Source organism: Cricetulus griseus (assembly GCF_003668045.3).
Source record: "Cricetulus griseus strain 17A/GY chromosome 1 unlocalized genomic scaffold, alternate assembly CriGri-PICRH-1.0 chr1_1, whole genome shotgun sequence".
Classification (NCBI taxonomy): Eukaryota; Metazoa; Chordata; class Mammalia; order Rodentia; family Cricetidae; genus Cricetulus; species Cricetulus griseus.
The window spans coordinates 24,424,493-24,445,794 of NW_023276807.1; the positions used below are offsets into that span (position 1 = coordinate 24,424,493).

At 39.4% G+C, this 21,302-nt stretch overlaps 1 protein-coding gene across 1 annotated transcript in view; it reads left to right on the forward strand.

Annotated features, from left to right (window-relative positions):
- The window catches only part of Kcnq5 (potassium voltage-gated channel subfamily Q member 5), a 531,455-nt gene that overhangs the window by 323,128 nt on the left and 187,025 nt on the right, over positions 1-21,302 (forward strand). Inside the window, 1 exon segment of the mRNA XM_027392801.2 lies at positions 17,278-17,368. Coding sequence (XP_027248602.1) covers positions 17,278-17,368 — 91 coding nt within the window.

Below are 21,302 nucleotides of genomic sequence, written 5' to 3' on the forward strand. Positions count from 1 at the left end.
AAACTAGGTGATCCACCTTCAGTCTCCACATCCAAGCACTGGAGTTACAGGTTCATGCAGCCGCATTAGGCTTTGCATGAGATTGCTAATCCAAGCAAGGTCCTCATGTGCTGTACCCCAAGTGTTCTTGTTCACTAAGCCATCTCCATGGATCCAACATAAATTTTAAAGCAAGGTATCAGCATAAAAACGACACAAAAAAGTCAGTTCAGGAGCAATGTCTAGAAGGCCTGTGGAAGATGACCTCCAAAGTCATCATCACTTCTTCTTCATGGATCATGGGATTTATGTTTCAAAGTTTAATAAGTGCCACCTTTTTGGTGAAATGTTCCTGGGCTACTCTGTGCAAATGTTCTCTCCCTGTTTCTCCATCCTATCTGCCTTCTGTATTGTGTTTATTTGTCCTCTTTATCAATGTTCTTTCTCTAGTACACTATAGTTTGTGTTTATGTCGCTTATTGCCCATCTTTCCCAATAAAAGTTCTATAAAGGTAGAGAATTTTATTAGTTTATTCACTACTGTCACTATAGCTTTAGGATTTAGAACATTTTCTGGTTAGTATGAGCCCCTGATGATGCATAGTACTTACACGAATATATCAGTTGATTAGTACCTGTTCCATGACTTGGTTCTTGATAACAGAAATATAAAGGCAAACAACAGACATAGATTCCAGCTCTTACAGAGGTTACAGGCTAGCAGAGAAACCAAAACAAGCAAATAAATATGTAATTCCAGATGGAGAAGTTTTTTCTCAGAGGAAAATATAACAGGCTAATGCAAACATTAAACATCAGATCAGCTACTGTCTTCTTTCTCAAACTGAGTATATAACAATAGGAATGACTATTTTCATTTTAGAGTCCTTACCTCAGAACAATATAATCAGAGTTTCAATGTCTATTATTTTTCCTGGAAAAGACATGGAAACAGCTTACAAAGACAATGCCCTGATGGATGGATTTCTAAATTACAACCCTCAGGCCCTCTAGAACAATGTCATTACCTTGTTTTATTAAGCAAGACTATACACAGCCATTGCGTCCACACATTGCCTGTTCTACTCAAAACAATGGGTCTTTTAAAAATAACTATTGGGGTTGGACACAGATGGTTCAGCAGGGATGCTCTTCTGGAGGACCTGGGTTTCATTCCCAACACTCATATGGTAGTTCACAACTGTATAACTCCAGTTTCAGGAAAGCAAATGCCCTCTTCTGGTCTCTAAAGGAACTAGACCTCCACTGGGTGTACAAGCATACATGTAGACAAAACTCCTGCACATATAAAAATTGATTAACTAATTGTAAAAACAGCTATCAAAAAAGGTTTTCTCACATACCTTAAAAAACCCTACAGATACACATGACCAAGGCTGTAGAAGAAATCTTAAGATACTGAAGCAGTTAAAGAAGATAACAAAAGAGAAAGGCTCTCTCTCTCCAATGCTGATGAATTTATAGAATTAATACTGTGAAACCATGACTAACTTACTGAATCTTATCTATAGATTCAATGCAATATCCATCAACACAACATTCTTCATCACATAACTAGGAAAGGAATACTAAAATCCATACTGAATCAAAAAGACCCTGGGGAATCAAAGCAATCAATCCTTAAGCCCGTGGTTCCCAACCTTCCCAATACTGCAACCATCCAATACAGTTCCTCATGATGTGGTGACCCCCAGACAAAAAAAAATTGTTTTCATTGCTACTTCATAACTGTAATTTTGCTACTGTTATAAATCATAATGTAAATATCTGATATGTAGGATATCTGATATGTGACCTCCAAGGGGATCAGGATCCTTGGGTTACGAACCATTGCCTTGGAAGAATAAGCAATTTTTGAGGACTCAAACTGTGCTTTCAAATTGCACCACCAAACCACAGAACAAATTGGTATGCGATTGGCACACAGTCAGACAGACAAATAGTCACAAACAATGAACCGAGAATAGATACATTCCTACAGCCATGCAATTTTTAACAAAAGGATGAAAAACATAGAGTGGAGGAAAAAACAGCCTCTTTAACTCGTGGTGCTGGGAAAACCAAATATCCACATGTAAAATACAAAACTAGATCCATATCTCTCACCATGCACAGAATCAATTTAAAAAGGCATCAAAGAACTAATCATGAGACCTGGAACTTTGAAACAGTCAGGAGAATTACAGAGATAGACACAAGCCAGGATTTTCTGGAAAAAAAAAACCCATAGCAAAGGGTATGAGTAAAAAACTTAACAAACATGATTATATGAAGTTTAAAAGTTTCTTCAGACAAACAAAATGATCAGCAGAGTTAAGAAACAGCATACAGAATGAAAATATGACTTTTCTGGTAATATAACAGGTGAAGGATTTCTATTCAGAGCATAAGAAAAAAACTGCAGAATTTGAACACCAGAAAAATACTTGCATGGGACTGACCTAGGCCCTCTGTATATATGTGACAGTTGTGTAGCTTGGTCTTCTTGTGGGACTCCTAACAGTGGGCGCAGGGGCTGCCTCTGCTCTTTTGGCCGGCTTTTGGGACCCTATTTCTCCTACTGGGTTGCCTTGTCTAGCCTTAATACAAGGCAAGACGCTTAATCTTACTACAACTTGAGATACCATGTTTTATCAATATCCATGGGAGGCCTGCCCTTTTCTGAGTAGAAATGGAGGAGGAATGGATGGATAGGGGTGCAGAGAAGAGGTGGAGGGAGGGACTAGGAGGAGAGGAGGAAGGGAAACTGTTGTTGGGTGCTAAATAAATAAATAAATACACTAATTCAGCCAATAAGTAGGCTAATTGTCTGAAAAGACAGTTTTAATTAAAAGATGAAACACAAATGGCAAAAGAAAGAAAAACCCTTTTATCTATCAAAGAAACACAAATTGAAACTTCTTTAGGATTCTATCTCACCTGGGTCAGAATGACTATCATCAAGAAAGCAAATTAGGCCACCCCCATCCCTCCGGTGCAGTTCTGCTAAGGCTGGGGCTAGCTAGCCACTGGCCAGTCCGGGCCCTCAAGGTCCTGACTGGCAGGAAGACATCCATGGGCCTGCCCAGCCCCTTGTGTTGACAGGCAAGTGGATCCCATAATGATGAGCAAGTATGTGGTGGAGCAATGGGAGAGAAAGAGAAGCAGAATGATTCCTGTGCTGTGGGAAAAGGCAGAAAGGAAGAAGTGAAGGCGGGGAGGAGTAGGCTGACAGGGGAGGCTTGCTTGCCACTTGGAACTATGAGCTATTTCCAGGGACCATGTCTGGGTCTGTGGCACTGCAGCAGCTAGGGGTCTGGCCCACAACCTGCGATCTTGCTGGGGTCAGAATGCATTGCCACCATCACAGCCAGGCTGGTCTGGGTGACCTGTGCTGCCACCCGGGGCCCTGGTGTTGTCTGGTCCTGGGCTGCTGGTAAAATCTGTGACTGGGCCTGTGGCCCTAAAGCAGCAGGGTCTGAGTTGATGTCTATGGCTCCTGGCCTAACCAATGATGGTGTCTCTGATCAGCAACCAGGGCCTTGTTAGTGCCCTAGGGCCATGCTACAGCTGGGACCCTACAGAGATGAGTGGCACATGCTACTGCCTGGTGCCATGGTGATGTCAGCCAGTGCTGCAGAAGGGGGCTATGTCTGGGTCTGTGACTCTAATGCAACCAGGGTCTGTGTTTATATCTGTGGCTCCTGTTTCCCTTGAGGGCCATGCTCTGGGCCTCTACCTGGGACCATGTTGGTGTCCAGGGACTACATTGCCACTGGGATTGTGCCAATATGGGGTGGTCTTCACCACTGCCTGGGGCCATGCTGACATCCAGACCTGACTGCTGCCAAACACCATGTTTGGTTCCATGGTCTGACTATGGTGGGGTCTGTGCCAAAAATCTAAGTCCTATATTGGCACAAAAAGACACACAAAGCCTAGGTTGGGGCAAAACCCGAGGCCTTGATGGTGTCCAGGGGCCATGCCACTGCCAGAGACATCCAAATCTGAGTGTCCAGTTCTTCTACACAGAGCCAGGAGGTCATCCTGGCCCAAACTGCTACTGAAGGCCATGTCTTGGTCAGTGGTTCTGCTGCAACTGGAATCTGTGCTGATATCTGTGGCCCAGGTCAACTCCAGGGAATGATAGGAAGCACACATAATGAAATCAGTTCCATCCTGAGCTGGACCTGCCCTTCACTGGCCTAGGGAAAGCTGGCCCTGCCTCTTGCTGGACACTGCATCAAGAGAGCTAGCCCAAACCCACACAGGAGAAGTGACCGCTACTCTAGGGAGAAATGGTCCCACCCCAAACCACAAGCAAGGGCGAACACACCCTGATGGCATATGGGCACCGGGGAGCTGGCTCTGCTTCCCTTGCCTGAGGCAGGTGGCCCCAGTGACCTGGAATGACCAGGCCTTGGCTTGGTTCACCCTGGCATCTACCCTGTCTGGGACCTGCTAGAGCTTGTAAGGGTACTGGTCTTGTGCAACAGTGCCAGAAGGATCTCTGTGACTCAGGGAAGCTGTGTGACATCTTGGAAGAGTTCTGGCAAGGATCCAGTGATGATGGTGTGCCAGAAACCAGGGGCCTTGAACCTGACCAGTGATTCATTACAATGAATATTTGATAATGGAACTGATTGGACAGGAGTGTGTACTGTGTGAAATTGTGCTCCCAGTGCCACCAGGACCAAGGAAGAGGTGTTTGAGAAGTGGAAAATGAGAAATGAAGAGGGTTTTTGTTGTTGTTGTTTGGTTGTTTGGTTGGTTGGTTGTTTAGTTGGTTGAATTTGTTTTTTGTGGTTGGTTGGTTGGTTGGTTTGGTTTGTTCTTGTTTTTGCTTTTTGCTAGCTTTCTTTTGGTTTGATTTTTTTAAATTTTCTTTTGGGGGTTGTTCTGCAGAGGGGGGATCTGGAGGTGAGCTGAATTGGGATGCATGATGTGAAGTTCCAAAAGAATCAATAAAGAATTTGTGTTTAAAAAGAGAAAGAAAGTAAACTAGGAACAAATGAAAGTCCTTTTTTGACAAAAAGAATGGAAGGAAGGGAGGGAGGAATGTAGGGGGAGGGAGGAAGGGAGGGTAATTATATAGTGGGGGGGAAAGTCCTAGTGCACAACTGTTTGAATCAATGAGGAAATCAGTGTTTAGGCCCCTCAAAAACTAAAATTCAAACTACTATGTGGCCTAGCTATTTCAGAAATGAATCTAAAGGATATCTAATTATACCACAGAGAAAATTACACATCTGTGTTTATTGCTATGAAAATTAGTCTAGGTATCCATCAGGCTGATAAGTAAATAAAAAAAAATGTAGATCATAAACAGATTGAAATTTTATTCATCCCAAAACATAATGGAAACCAAGACACCTGCAGGAAAATGAATGTAGCTAGAAGTCACGATGCTAAGTGAAGTAAGCCAGACTCAGAAAGTCAAAGTCCACATTTCATGCCATAGGTGGTATATAGATGTGTTATATGTGTGTGCGCGCATGCATATGTGTGTGCTTGTGTACATGTGTGTTCATCTATGTGTACATGTGTATGTACATGTGTGCATCCGTGTGAGTGCACATATGTGTATGTGCATGTGTGTGTATACACAGAGATAAGAAGGGTGCAAGGAGAAAGAGCAAGAACTTAAGGAAGGTCAGACTGGAGGAGAGAAAGGGTGATGGAATGTGTGTAACACGAAGGCCTTCAGGATTGTTTGTTGGGAAGAAGTAGAGCAAGGAAGGGAATCATGGGCACGAATAAGAATAGTACAGTACAATTATATGAAAATGCCATAATGAAAGGTATTACTTTCTTTTTTTTGGTTTTTCAAGACAGGGTTTCTCTGTGTACCTTTGGAGCCTATCCTAGCACTGGCTCTGGAGACCAGGCTGGTCTTGAACTCACAGAGATCCACCAGCCTCTGTCTCCTGAGTGCTGAGATTAAAGGCATGCGCCACCAACGCCCAGTTTGAAAGTTGTTACTTTCTATGCTGATTTTAAAAATTAAAATGAGGCAAAAGATGGGATTTCCAACATAACTTTATATTACTTTTGTATAAAATAAATTTACATGTGTATATTTTTCATGAATTTAAACCCATAAATAAATTTTATATGTTATTAGAGAGCCATGTGATATAGATGTAGTTTTTAACTTTATTAATTACTATTACTCTGTTGAGGTGGCACACATGCCATAATGTACATGTGCAGGACAGAATGGCAAGTCTGTGGAGTCTATTCTCTCCTTTTATCTTTCTGTGGGTTCCAGAGATGGAACTCAGGCCATCAGGCTTGCGTTGTTGGGTAGTAAGCACCTTTATCTGCTATTCCATCCTGCCAGCCCCAACCTTGGTTCTGATAGATCACAATCCAATCAGTTCCTCCAATCCAACTGAGTGTCTTCAAGACCAGATACCTGAGTAACATCAAGAGATGGGACAACAATTGAGGAGACCTTCCCAACCTGAGGTATTGCTCTTGAGGAGGTCATGACCTTTTGAATAACAGACTTGAGGAGAACGGAATTAGAACATTGAAAAGGAACAGAGGAAAACAATTTTTTGGCCTTTATTCAGGTGTAATTGATGATTTACATTATTTTTGCAGATTTTTTTATTTGAATTAGAAGCAAGGTTGTTTTACATGATAATCCCAGTTCCCTTCTCCCTCCTGTCCTCCCTTACCAGCACCCCACAACTAAAACCCTACCTATCACATATCCTTTCTGCTCCCCCCTGGAGGGTGAGGCTTTCCATAGGGGGTCATCAGAGCCCACCTTATCCTTTGGGATAGGGCCTAGGCCTACCCCTGTGTGTCTTGGCTCAGGGAGTATTCCTATTTGGAATGGGATCCCAAGGTCCACACCTATGCTAGGGATAAGTAGTAAACTACTACAGGAGATCCTGTAGATTTCCAAGGTTTCCTCACTGAAACCCATGTTCCTGGGGTCTGGATCAGTCCCATGCTGGTATCCCAACTATCAGTCTGGGGACCAAGAGTCCCCCATGTTCAGTTCAGCTGTTTCTGTGGGTTTCACCAGCCTAGTCTGGACCCCTTTGCTCTTCACTCATCCTTCTCTGCATGTGAATTCCAGTTCAGTTCAGTGATTAGTTGTGGGTGATGGCTTCTACTTCCACCAGGTGCTGGATGAGGGTTATCGGGTAGCATATAAGTCAGTCATAAATCTCATTATCAGGGGAAGGCATTTAAGGTAGCTTCTCTTCTGTTGTTTATATTGTTAGCTGATGTCATCTTTGTAGATCCCCAGACATTTCCCTAGTGCCGGATTTCTCTGTAAACCTAAAATGTCTCCATCTATTATGGTATCTCCATTCTTGATAGCTTCTATTCTGCCCTTGACTCAACCTTTCTGCTCCCTCATGTCCTCCTCATCCCTCGTCTTCTCCCCTTCTCATTCTCTTAGCTCCCCTTTCTTCCCGTGCTCTCAATTTTCTCAGGGGATCTTGACCCTTTCCCCTTCTCCAGGGGACCATGCATGTCTCTCTTAGGGTCCTCCTTGTTTAGTAGCTTCTCGGGCAGTGTGGATTGTAGGCTGGTAATCCTTTACTCTATGTCTAAAATCCACATATGAGTGAGTACATACCATGTTTGTCTTTTTGTGATTGGGCTGCCTCACTCAGAATGGATTCTTCTAGTTCCATCTATTTTTCTGCAAATTTCAAGATTCCATTGGTTTTTTTTCTGCTGAGTAGTACTCCATTGTGTAAATGTATCACATTTTCTCTATCCATTCTTTTGTTGAGGGGCATCTAGGCTGCTTCCAGTTTCTGGCTATTACAAATAGTGCTGCTATGAACATCGTTGAAAAGATGTCCTTGTTGTATGAATGTGCTTCTTTGGGGTATATGCCTAAGAGTGGAGTTGCTGGATCTTGTGGTAGACTGATTCCCATTTCTGTGAGGAGTCTCCATACTGATTTCCAAAGTGGCTGTACAAGTTTGCACTCCCACCAGCAGTGGAGAAGTGTTCCCCTTTCTCCACATCCTCTCCAGCATAAACTGTCATTGGTGTTTTTGATTTTGGCCATTCTGACAGGAGTAAGATGGTATCTCAGAGTTGTTTTGATTTGCATTTCCCTGATGGCTAAGGATGTTGAACACTTTCTTAGGTGTCTTTCAGCCATTTTAGATCTCTCTATTGAGAACTGTCTATTTAGTTCTGTACCCCACTTTTTAATTGGATTGTTTGGTGTTTTGGAGTCTAGCTTCTTGAGTTCTTTGTATTTTTAGAGGTCAGCCCTCTGTCAGATGTGAGGTTGGTGAATGTCTTTTCCCAGTCTGTGGGCTGTCATTTTATCTTGCTGACTGGGTCATTTGCCTTACAGAAGCTTCTCAGTTTCAGGAGGCTTCATTTATCAATTGTTGATAAATGTTCAGGAAGCAGGTGTAATGTTCAGGAAGCAGTCTCCTGTACTAATTAATTCAAGGGTATTTCCCACTTTGTCTTCTAATAAGTTCAGTGTGGCTGGATTTATGTTGAAGTCTTTGATCCATTTTGACTTAAGTTTTGTGCATGGCGATAGGCTTGGGTTTATCTGCAGTCTTCTACATGTCTGCATCCACTTATTCCAGCATCATTTGTTGAAAATGTTCTCTTTGTTCCATTGTATAAATTTGGATTGTTTGTCAAAAATCATGTGTTCATAGGTGTGCAGGTTAATATCAGGGTTTTCAACTCTATTCCATTGGTCTACCTGTCTATTTTTGTGCCAATACCAAGCTGTTTTCAGGACTATAGCTCTGTAATAGAGCTTGAAGTCAGGGATGGTGATGCCTCCAGAAGTTCCTTTATTGTACAGGGTTGTTTTGGCTATCCTGGGTCTTTTGTTTCTCTATATAAAGTTGAGAATTGTTCTTTCAAGGTCTGTGAAGAATTGTGTTGGGATTTTGATGGGGATTGCATTGAATCTGTTGATTGCTTTTGACAAGATTGCCATTTTTACTGTGTTGATCCTACCTATCCAAGAACACCGAGTTCTTTCCATTTTCTGGTATCTTCTTTAATTTCTTTCTTTAGAGAGTCAAAATTCTCACAGTACAGGTCTTTAACTTTTTTGGTTAGTGTTACCCAAGGTATTTTTATACTGTTTGTGGCTATTGTAAAGGGTGATGTTTCTCTGATTTCTTTCTCCACCAATGTGTCATCAGTATATAGTGGGGCTACAGATTTTTTTGAGTTAATCTTGTAGAGGAAAACAATTTTTAAATCATATTAAAAGTCAACAGTGTGAAAAGCTGCACAGAGACCTATAAGAGGAAGGGGGAGGAAAGAATAGTGGAAGAAGCCAAAATCATATTCACACAGTTTTCTCTTCCTTTTCTCTTTTTAAAGAAAACATGTCACTATGTTATACAGGATGTCAACTTCCATCTTCCTGCCTTAGCCTCACAAGTATTGGGATTATAAGCATGAAACACCATTCTCAAAACTGGCTTTGTTTTGTTTGGCTTTTTACAGCACTGGGAATGAAACCCAGGGCCGTGTTCATACTGGCATGTGCCCTACAACAGAGCTGTATCTTTAGCTCTTTCAGTATTACTATTATTTATTATTAGTATTAGTATTAGTATTAATGTTAGTATTAGGTAGCTTTCCAATGCTATCTCAAGTCCTTAAAGCTATGATCCACTTTCTTTAACCTTCCCCGTAGCCAAGATCGCAGGCTGAGCCACTATGCTCAGCTTGTATTTTTGTTGTTGTTGGCAGTGATAGTGGTGGGTATTCTGGGTTGATCTGTTTTGTTTTCAGACAAGGTTTCTCTATGTAGCTCTGTCTGTACTGGATCTTGCTCTGTAGACTAGTCTGGCCTCAGACTCAGAGATCCACCTGCTTCTGCCTTCTGAGTGCCAGGACCAAAGATGTTTTGCACCACCACACCCAGCTCCAACTTGCGTTTTTTAAATGTGAAGAGAACAGAAGCTCTTCCGTTTTTAAATAAACAATTATAATTTCCATTTTTAAGATTTATTTTTATTTATGTGTACGTTGAGGGAGGGCAACAAAGAAACCCAGAAGAAGGCATCAGATCTCCTGGAGTTAATTCCAGTTTGTGGTGAGTCATCCAGTGTGGGAGCTGAGAACTGAACCCAGGTCCTCTGGAAGAACAGGATGTGATCTTAACCACTGAGCCATCTTTTCAGCCCAGTAACTTGAGATAAACTATAAGCCTGATAAGCGAAGACATCCACTGCCCTCAAAAGTAAGGCTTTGCAGGACTGGAGAAATAACTTGGTGTTCAAGAGCAGGAGATATGATGCCTCTGGCCTCTAAGGGCATCTACTCACATGGACATATACACAGACATATGCAGATACACGCGCACACATACAAACACACAGACATGCACAAACATACTCATATATACACACATACACACATACACATACATGCATACACAAACACATACATACATACATACATACATACATACACACACATACATACACAGCCACACACACACTTAGACATACACACAGACATACAGACATGTATACACACATATACATACATATACAAACATACACAGATACACAGACACACACACATATACAAACATACATACACACACAATTCAAAATACTGAGTGTGAAGCTTTCAAATAATATAGGCCTTGTTTTGTTTCTGTCTACAAATAATTTAAATAAAACTTTTTAGTTAGCATGTGTGATCTTTTATGAGGAATTAAAGAATAGGGACAGAGAAGAAATATTCTTGCTACTGTGTATCACCATTTTTGTGATCACACAGAAAAAGCACTTCAAATCCTAACCTGGTCCTTCATTTCCTGAATTACATAATAATTTTTCAAACTCAATCAGTTTGGAAAAAAGTATGATAAGAGAAAATGAAAATATAGATTGTTTTAAAATGTTGGCTACTTGTGAGTTCATATTTCTGGCCCAATGTTTATTTTACTGTAAGATGTTAAAGCTTTTGTGGGTGATAATGAGTAACTTTAATTAATAATCTTTACTAATCCTGTAAAAATGTAATGGGGCTCAAGTGGTCAGAGAGGAAATTATTCTGATCATCAAAAAACAAATAAGAAAAAGCAAGTGAGGCTTTACTCTAGCAATAAGCTCAATAGCAATTCCTAGAAATACATCAGATAGAATATTAAGCCATGTTTTATAATGAATTCAAAAGCGTAACTGTGATTACTAGAAAGTAACACAAATTTGCCAAGAGCAAGAACATTAAATTATGCTTATTTTTCAGTTGGATAGGGTTACCAGCTTTCTGTAGCAGAGTAATAGAGCAGATAAAATGTCTTGATTTCGGCAAAGCATTGAAAAGTGATTTATAAAGTGCTTAAGGAATAGAAAGAGAAATTTCGACAGGATGACAGGACCCTTCATAGACTGACTGTGTCCCTGGCAAAAACTCCCCATAGACCAACACAGCATTGAAAGTAAAATCCAGAAGACAATACCGGGCACTTGAAGGCTCTGAGAAAATGGAGTTGGAAGCTCTTGCTAGGGTTGAATGAATTGAGATGAACATAATAATATATAGAGTAACAAATATGAAGACTTTTGAATCCAAGTGAGCAAAGTCTCTTCATTTGAATTTTAAGTTTGAGCGAGTGATTGTACTTGATTACTAACAAAGAATGGAACTGAAAGATGCACTAACAATCTCATTTCAAAGAGTGATGACAGATGAAAACGTATCTTCATCACTTGCATCATCAGTCATTTGGTTGAGCTTACCCTGAATCATGCAGAAAAGAGTTGAGGCTATTGATGCTCTCTGTGTCTCTCTGTGTCTTTCTCTGTCTGTATCTCTGTGTGTGTGTGTGTGTGTGTGTGTGTGTGTGTGTGTGTGTGTGTGTGTGTGTGTGTCTCTGTCTGTCTGTCTCTCTCTCTGTCTCTCTGTCTCTCTCTCTCTGTCTCTCTCTCTCTCTCTCTCTCTCTCTCTCTCTCTCTCTCTCTCTCTTTGTGTGTGTGTGTGTGTGTATTAATAAGAGGTCTATCTTCCTGCTGAAACAGAAAGCATATGAGAGCACAAACTATGTCTGAATTTAGGGTCTGGTACAATGTCTCTAAACATTTAAGACAAGGACACTGAAGTGGGCAATGGTGGCACACACCTTTAATCTCAGAACTAGGGAGGCAGAGGCAGACAGATCTCTGTGAGTTCGAGGGCAACCTGGTCTACAAAGCTACACAGAGAAACCCTGTCTCGAAAGAGAGAGAGAGAGAGAAGGACAATGCAGGGGGATCAAATAATGATAAGAGAAGACACGGATGTTAGAAAGGAAGAGCATCCATGGACACATGCATCCTTGTTAATAACTGAATGGGCCATTAATAACATGAATTTCAGTTTCACATCTGAGCATCCTAACATCTAAAGCTATGATACAAATATATTCAAAGATACCCATCTTTGTCATTTTTTTTCAGAAGCAATATAGATATTTTTTACAATAAAATACTGGCAAGAATGTTTTATGGGATGCCTCCAGGAACAAATACAATGTGAAATACAGAGAAATTCTCAAAGCATTGGATGTTGGTTAAATGGTCATTATTCTTTTTCAAGGAAAGAGCAGAAAATCAAACATAGTTTAGAAAAAGTAATTACATTAAGGACTAATACAGGCATACTCTCAGGACACAGGCCAGTAGTTCAAATTCACTCCAGGTTCTGTGATGTGGCAGTAAAGAGACAGGAACTAAAGTGTCCTTTATACAGCCCTTTTGAAACGAGAATTTTGCTATTATCTCGGCAGTGGAAATTTTGAACTTGAGTTTCCTGGCAAGAATGAACAGTGGCACTATTTCATGTTGGTAACTAAATGCCAAATCTTTTGCTTACATTGGAGGATCACACATTGTCAGAGTTTCACATCAAGGGATGAAGTGACAAGTGGGTATATTTAAGGCACACTGGTGAGGAAAGTGTAAAATCTGGATATGAGTTCCAATACAAAGTAGACAACAATTAGCCTTGGAATATTGAGTCAGAAGACTGCTGGGGAAGCCAGAGTAAAACCATCCTTATGTACATTAAGAATGCTTGGGGGAGGTAAGAGTGTATATACTCTGTAAATGTGAGCCTAAAGGATCAACAGTGAAGGTTCTCTATGGAGATGTCTCAAAGAGGAAGCAGTTTTCCAAAAGTAGAGCTGTCTGAAATAATCCTGAATGGACATAAAGTAGGTTCAAGACACTAGAAGGATTCAAAGAGAAACAGAACAAATGTCTTTTGAAGATGCTTAAAGATAACCACTATGGGGAGTGAGAGAGGAGCTTCTGTTCACGTGGATTCACTGATCATTAAAGTCAGCTTTTGTCTCAGCATGCCCAAGATTGTGTTTACACACAGTCTAGCCTCTGCTTTGATAGAAGCCTCTTGGAATGTTTATGGGTTCTCAGACCAAATTCTAAATCATTTACATTTGCCAGAGCCTTCTTCAGAAACACAACAAAAAAGCAAAATGCACCATTCCCCAAATCCTCTGGTTGCCTTTTAACACCACATGCAATCTGTCACATCTCAGGTTGGAACTTCACAGAGATTATAGTGATCATTATATTAGGGTATTAAAACACAGGTCTCAAATACCTCACTTTGAAAAACACCCAAATGTCATGTTATGCTTTTGTTGCTTTGCAGTGAAAGGTGAGATGTGGAGACTTCAGGGACAAACTGTGCATCTCTAATGGAAAAAAATATATACCAAGGGCATTTCACAGAGCACTGTCTATAAAGATAGATAAATTTAGGATGCAAGAGTCACACAATAAGCTTCAACCCCATCAATCTGGTCATAAGGCTTTGATTCATTAGACAGCTTAGCCTCCAGGCACATACGTGTTGGCCAGCCAATCATGTAAAGTCACTAATACAGGCATGAATACTTGAGTCATCATAATTGGTGATACATATATAAACATCTACCATATAATATACTAAAGTGCCTAACTCATCATAGCAATACTTGAAATTTTATGAAACACCATAGGTATGGTTAATATTTTTATATAAATGATTCCTGAGGACTATCTTTCTTAAATATTTCTGTATGTCTATTAATCCCATGATCCTATACCATGTAAGACTTGATGATCTACCCTCCTCCAGATGTTTCTTGGAAAAGCAGATAGTCCACCAAAATGCTCACAGAAGAGTGCCTTCTGGGTAGATCAGCAAAGCCTGTTTGTATCTACTGAAGCTCCATGAAATGCCCATGTCAGATATAAGCTCTGTGTCTTGTTTCTGTTATGAATGGAATGGCTAAAGGTGTGTGTGCGTGTGTGTGTGTGTGTGTGTGTGTGTGTGTGTGTGTGTGTGTGTGTGTGTGTGTGTGTGTGTAAAGTAACCTGCTAAGTTTCCTCTGGCAAAGTGTCAGCTGAGCTTTTCTGAGTGATTCATTTGCATGTCATTTGAATTCTATCGAAGTGCACCTGTTCTGAAAGTGCAGGCTTTAGAATCAGGACATCATTTGTTCAAACAAGAACCTGTGTTTCTTAGCTCAACCTTCTTGCTAAATTAAATCTCAGAAATTGATTCGTAATTAACTAACAGAAAAAAGTTGATGGTACTTTTCTTGGCTAAACAGAACAGCCTTGAAATTGGTAATATTTACTTTCTCATAAATGCTCTTCTCATCTTAAAATAATCTTCACCTTCCAAAAGGAAGCTTGGCATAAAAAATTTGGGTAAGCATGAATTTTATCTGAAACAAAATAGAAATGCTTCAGATAAAATAAAAGCCAAAAGCTGTTATGGAATAATCTTGAAGGAATATGTTTATCAAATGGTAGTTTTAAAGTGATCATAAAGGTTACCTTGGCAAGTTGTTGATGGCTATGGAATAAGTCCATCTTTCAGTTTGTGTCCCTGTCTTCCTAACCCTTCACCATAAGCATTTTAATCTTCTGCATGGGTGTATCATGGCTATATCACAAGACTAAGGAAGTCTATAAGTCATTTATTAGAATGTTCTTAAGTACATATAATACACATAATTACAAAAGAGAAAATTATGTTGAAATGCAAGGATTGAAGTATCAAACATGGTTATGATACAGCAAGGCAAACCCTTTATTATTTAATACATTGAAAATAGCCGCTATCCAGGGTCTAATAAATTCCATAATCTTGAAATAATAATTAGAAAAATCACTATTCAAGATGAAGCAAACAAGATTTTATCTCTGGAAGAAATATGATACATAAATATCTGTAATTTCTGAGTAATAAAGTCATTATGAGTACTGCTGATTCCATCACAATGAAAGCTAAAGTCAGACTTTTCCTACCTATGGTCAAAATACCCTAAGTTCTATGCATAGATTACTTGGAAATGTATGGACCTAGACAACACCCAAACAGACAATGGCCCACCATTGTACCCTCTTTTATTCAACTTCCAAAAAGATGCAGTGGGGCAAAAATATTTTTGCCCTCTGTCTCATGAAGTAAAAATTAATGGAATTGTATCACAGACTAGGTGTAAGTACTGGATTGAGAGTCTGGAGCTGAGCATGGGCAAGGTACACATTACCAGAAACTCTAAGGACGTCAGTACTGTCTTTACCTATAGATGTTTACAAAGTGGAGTCAGAAATAGATTGATGACAGGTAGTTTATTAGGGAAAAGTACTCAAACAAGGGAGCCAGTGACCAGGATTGCACCGGAGCAGGACAGACCCTGAAATGTTTCCTAGTCAGCTCACCCAGATGAAAGAGAGCTGCATGAGTGCCTCCCTCCTTCTTAAACCCGTGTTATCTAACTCTGACCAATACTACCCCTATACCAAAGACTATGGGACCATTGTGGAAGAGAGGGCAGAAGGATTATAAAAGCCGGGTTATCAGAACACCTGCTGCTGGATAGTGTCTTCTAGACCTGACAGGCATGCTGTACCCATGAGGTCTCAAAAACAAGTCCTGAAAAATGACAATGTCAGTCAACACACCAGTGTTTCACAAGACCCACCACAACTAGTAGCTGCTAAGGGAGAGGGGATCCATTTTCTCTAGGGGTTAACTCCCTGGTAGCGTATTCAATCCTAAGTGCTCTGCCCCTAATGCATATGCAAATGAGCAACACTAAATGGATTCAGTGGGTTTTATATATTTATACATAAACATGATATATATATATCATATATGTTTATATATCATATACATTTACAGAAGAAAAGGTCATGAATTTGAGAGGAGTTGGGATAAACACAGGAAGTGCTAGAGGAAAAGTGGACATTGGAAATGATGTAAATACATACTTATATATGAAATTCTCAACGATTTGAAAAAATAAGCACTAGGAGGCAGCTTTGAACTCGGACCATAATTAGTCAAGCCCTGGCCAGACTATCGGGGTACTGTGCATCTAGCATGATAAAGGGACTTGTAAGTCTTTTTGGTGCAAGCTACAAGGAAGTAGAGTTTAATTCCTCTGTAATTGGGAAGTACTTATGATATGAATTTTCTGGACACAAGTAATGATGAGATCTAGTCTATAGCACTTCACTAAGGAGGGGCTGATTTGTTTGATAGCTTACATTTCAACTTCAGCTTTGAACAGACTTCCCTTTTATTTGAGATTTTCTGCAGGAGTTTAACCCCCATCCATAGCCCTGCCTTGATCCTAGAAGTTCCATATTCATAGAAACATCATTACAGTGACTGATAAATACTTGATCATTACTTCTGGTCCCTGTCATTAAAATGTGAGGAGACAGAACTTCAAGTCCTTTCCCCTAGCTATTGGCTGCAAGAGCTGCAGAGCGCACAGGTGGTGGAGAAAATCATCTTTTTTTCCCTGTTCCTCCTATCAATATAAAGAAATTACAAATTAGAATCCATAAGCACTATCAGACTCTAGCAATGGGTGGTCAGCTTAGCAATGATAGCATGTGATGCCTGATGTTACAGACTTAACAAATACAAAAGTGTGTTCTACTTCTTAGAAAGCAAAGTGGCTGCAATAGGCATTCCCAGATAGATGAGCAAGAGCCACTCTTCAGTCTTGCTTAGAGTTCCTCTTGGGGGAGGAGTTGTATGGGAAATTCACAGATTCCTAAGTGTTAACATTTAAATACAGCATCACACACCACACACCACAATACAACCTTGTTTTCATTAATAAAGTTGCAAAAGAGCCCCCATTAATACTAGATATTATACTGCATTCTAGTATTTAAAATGCTTAGTAATTATCTATGCCGCTCCTGTTCAAGGGGATCTGGTACTTAATTTGTTTTGTTATGATTCTGCATGGGTCTCATCAAACTTCTCTTTTCTGTTATTTTGCAGTTTTCTCCTTGTATTTGGTTGCTTGATTTTGTCAGTGTTTTCTACTATCCCTGAGCACACAAAATTGGCTTCAAGTTGCCTCTTAATCCTGGTAAGTGAATCATATATATTTATAAATGTATATGTATAGATATATGAATGTGCATAAAGTTTATGTGATGTAACAACTGTGTATAATATTTGTGCTATGCATTTTATCCTATATTTTATCCAGAAAGATTGCCACTGCAAAACATAAAACTGTCAAAGGTTGTTGATTGTAACAGATAGTCAAACATGAGAAATCCATGCAGAAATAAGTAGGATTTTATTAGACAACAATATCATGTCCTGCAGGTACATCACCAGAGGAAGGCAATGTTTAAAGGCAGCTATGATTGTGTTTGCCTCTGCTAATAAACAATTATAACAAAAATCAGCACGCATGTGATTTCTCATTATTGCTAAAGGCTACAGGGTAGAAAGCGTTTTCCAATAACTGAATTTAGCAGTAGCTAAGTATAATTGGCTAAAAACTGTGTGAATGTAGCTCCTCATAGGAAAACAGAAGTCCCTTTATGCTTCTCTCAACTAACAGACTGTATTATGAGTTCGCTGCTAATGCGGTTACCTGGTGAGAAACTGCAGATTTCTCTGTTTCCATTATGCTGTCAGTCCTCAACCACACAGAATTATCCAATTCTCTTTAAAATGGAAAAAGACCCCAAGATATTTTAGTCTGAGTTATTCTGAGCCTTTTAAGCTCTTGTAGTTTCTATTACAATGAACCCATAGCACTTCATGCTCCAATCACATCTGATTGAAAGTTTGGTCCATTTACATCCATTTCAACCTGGCTCACATAGTCCAAAATTATTAGGCTTGACATTCTCAGAATTGTGTGAATGAGCTGGAACAACTCAATTCTGTGAGGCATGGTGTAACAGAGGAAGGAGGGGAGATGGGTTAAAACGGTTTCTGTGAACTAACAGAGATTGGTTGTGTATAAAAATCATTTAAGATGCAAAGATTCTGTGTCATAGAGGTGGGAAAGGAACTCGTGCAACACAAAAGAAGGCAGATGCTTTCCTGACCTTTGCTTTCATATGGCTAACTTGTGCTTAATGTTGCTAAGACAGCACCTAGTCCTTGCATTAAGGAGGAACCACTTTTGAATCGAGAACGATTCAGACACTGGGAGTTTGTTCATTGCACAGTTTCCATTTGGGTAGCAAGTAGGCTTTTAGCTTGGTCCACCCCTCTGCTTATTGCAAATGATTTTTGAAGCCTCAGGTCTACGTCTCAGCTGATTTTAGGTTCACTCAGAACTGGGAACTATAGCTTGAAAATGTAAATCTGACTTTCAGACCTTGGAATAAAATTAAAAGCAAAAAATACATTGAATGAACATATGCTTATGTTTAGAATTATCAGCCACTGGGAATCCCATAAAAAAGTTTAATTAATAATCAGGACAAGAATCCAAAACTCATGAGTTATAGTCTCATTTTGAGGAATGTCCTTGAGCTAGCTGCAGATAGATATTTCAGAAGGGTGCTGCTATATGGTGTTTAGTGGAGAAAAAATTATTAATTTTCCTATTTGCAGGCTGCAGCATTACATTTTCAGGGTGTCAGTTTTAAAGCTAAAGTGTGTTCTAGAGACCTGCCTATTGCAAAGCTAAGATTCAGCACTTTTTCAAAAAAAAACTTTCATTTTACTTTTAAAGAGCAATTAAAATAAAACAATTGAGTTTTTATTTGTATGGGAAATTGATAACTTGAAAGAACATGTATATTTTAATACTTTTCACAATGAGCTAATGCAGCATATATAACAGACATTCAATTATAGAACATTAGAAAACCTGAGAACCTTTAATGATTTAGAAAACCTCTTGCTATACTATAAAAAGTATTTTTGAGATAGTTACTCAGATTTCAAAGACTATCTGCCCTATGAACATATAATCAAGCAGTTCAAAGTATTCAGTTCTGTCTGACTGGGGTTTTGTTGGTTGGTTGGTTGGCTGGCTGGCTGGCTGGCTGGCTGGCTGGCTGGTTGGTTGGTTGGTTGGTTGGTTGGTTGGTTGGCAGGTTGGCTGGCTGACTGGATGACTGGATGACTGGATGGCTGGATGGTTGACTGGTTGGTTGGTTTTAGCCGCCAACATAAAGAATACCTAAAATTTTATTCAAATAATAATAGAAACTATTGAAATATAAACAAAAGTTTACAATAAATTACCCATTTATCAGAGTGACTAGCTGTGTACCTTGAACTGGCTCAAGCAATTCTTCTGCCTTATACTCCTGGTAGTTCATATCATAGACCCCTCCACCATAACCAAATAATGTGACTTTTAGTCCTTTGGTGTATATAGTTGGTGTACAAACACAATACTAGAGGAATATTTATAATTACATTTAAATAGTGATGTACTTTGTATATTTTGCCATGACTCTATTTCTTTTAGGTCTCCACAAAAGTATGTTCATGGTAAGGTTCATGGTATGGTAAGGGGTTTTCTGTAACACCTGTGAAAATAATAGACACCCATACATCTAGAAAGAATGCATATATTGCTGGCAAACCTGGCCATAAACAAACCTCCTAGGGGAGTCTTGGATGCTCCATTTTTCCTCTTCTGGTTTCACTGAGATCACCAGTATAATGCATATAGATCATTATGTATATATTGTCTTGATCACTACCTAGGGTCCCATGAAGATTCCAGCTCTTCATCCCATGACCCAAAGAGGACACTACCAACACACCATCCACAATTGCACTTCCAGTCCTAGTGTAAAACTAAGATCCATAAACTTGTCTGTGGTATAAACTTACTTGATGTTTTGCTAATTTGTTCACTTACTCTTTCTGTTGGGGAAAATGCTATTAACCTGCTTCCTTCAAGGATGTGATACATAAATGTCTGCAGACAGGCACAACTTTATCAAACTCTATTTCAATCTTTGTTTTTCTTTTAGCAAAGTAATTTGTGAAATTAATTCCTCACCAATTGTTTTCCCAGTAAATAAGACTTATGGAAAATGGAAAAATAAGAAGCACCAGTACTGCAACACCCTACCTTGACAACAGCTACATCAGCATTATCTTACGTGACTACTTTCAAAACTCCAAAGTCTATTAAATGCTTGAAAATTCTAAGAGAAGCTTAAGACAGTTGGCTGTAATTAATTTCAATTTCAGCCCTTAGCACAGTGAGAGCTCTGTATCCACTATGCCCAACCAATTTCAGGCAACCATCCCTGTGTTCTAGAAGTAACTTTCACCCTGTTTACAGGATCCAGGTTGAGCAAAAATGATCTTGCTCAAATGTTAAACATTAGGCTCTAATTGTCAGTTGCTGCTTCTGATCATAGATCAGGAGGGGAAAGTAACAACTCTTTTTGTTAAAACTCCTTCCTACACTAATGCTATCTGTCCAGCTAAGGTTACTTCTGGGGAATATAAAGGTCCTTTTTCCTATGTTTTTCCTGGATTTAGAGCACATTCTTTATGAATGTAATTGTAGCATCAGCATCTAGAAACAGAGACAGAGCCATGAAGGACCAGAGCTTTATGGATCATCAAAGTTACTTTGCTGTAAGTTCAGATTAGTCACACAACTTGAACATGTTTCTATGGTAACCACCAAAAGGTAGCTATAGGATAGAGAAAATGCAAAAAGAGTTTAATCATTTCACCACCAAATAAAAATTATTGAAACACCACAGAAAGAAATGATGTAGGAAAGAAAATGATGTAGAAAGAAAAAATGCAGTGTACATAAAACAAAGAATGATGTGGAAAAGGAAGGCAGTCACTAATCACTAATTTCTTTAACTGTAAATGGGTCAAAATTACCTGGAAAATACAGAATTTTGAAGAAAAGATTTTTAAACATATACTGATTACAAGAGACTCCTCTAGATCAAAGACAAAAATATTTCAATAATAAAAAGATCCAAAAGGTACACCATGCAAATAGTAACTGAAGGAGAGCAGAAATAGATACACTAAATGGAATGGATGGAATATAC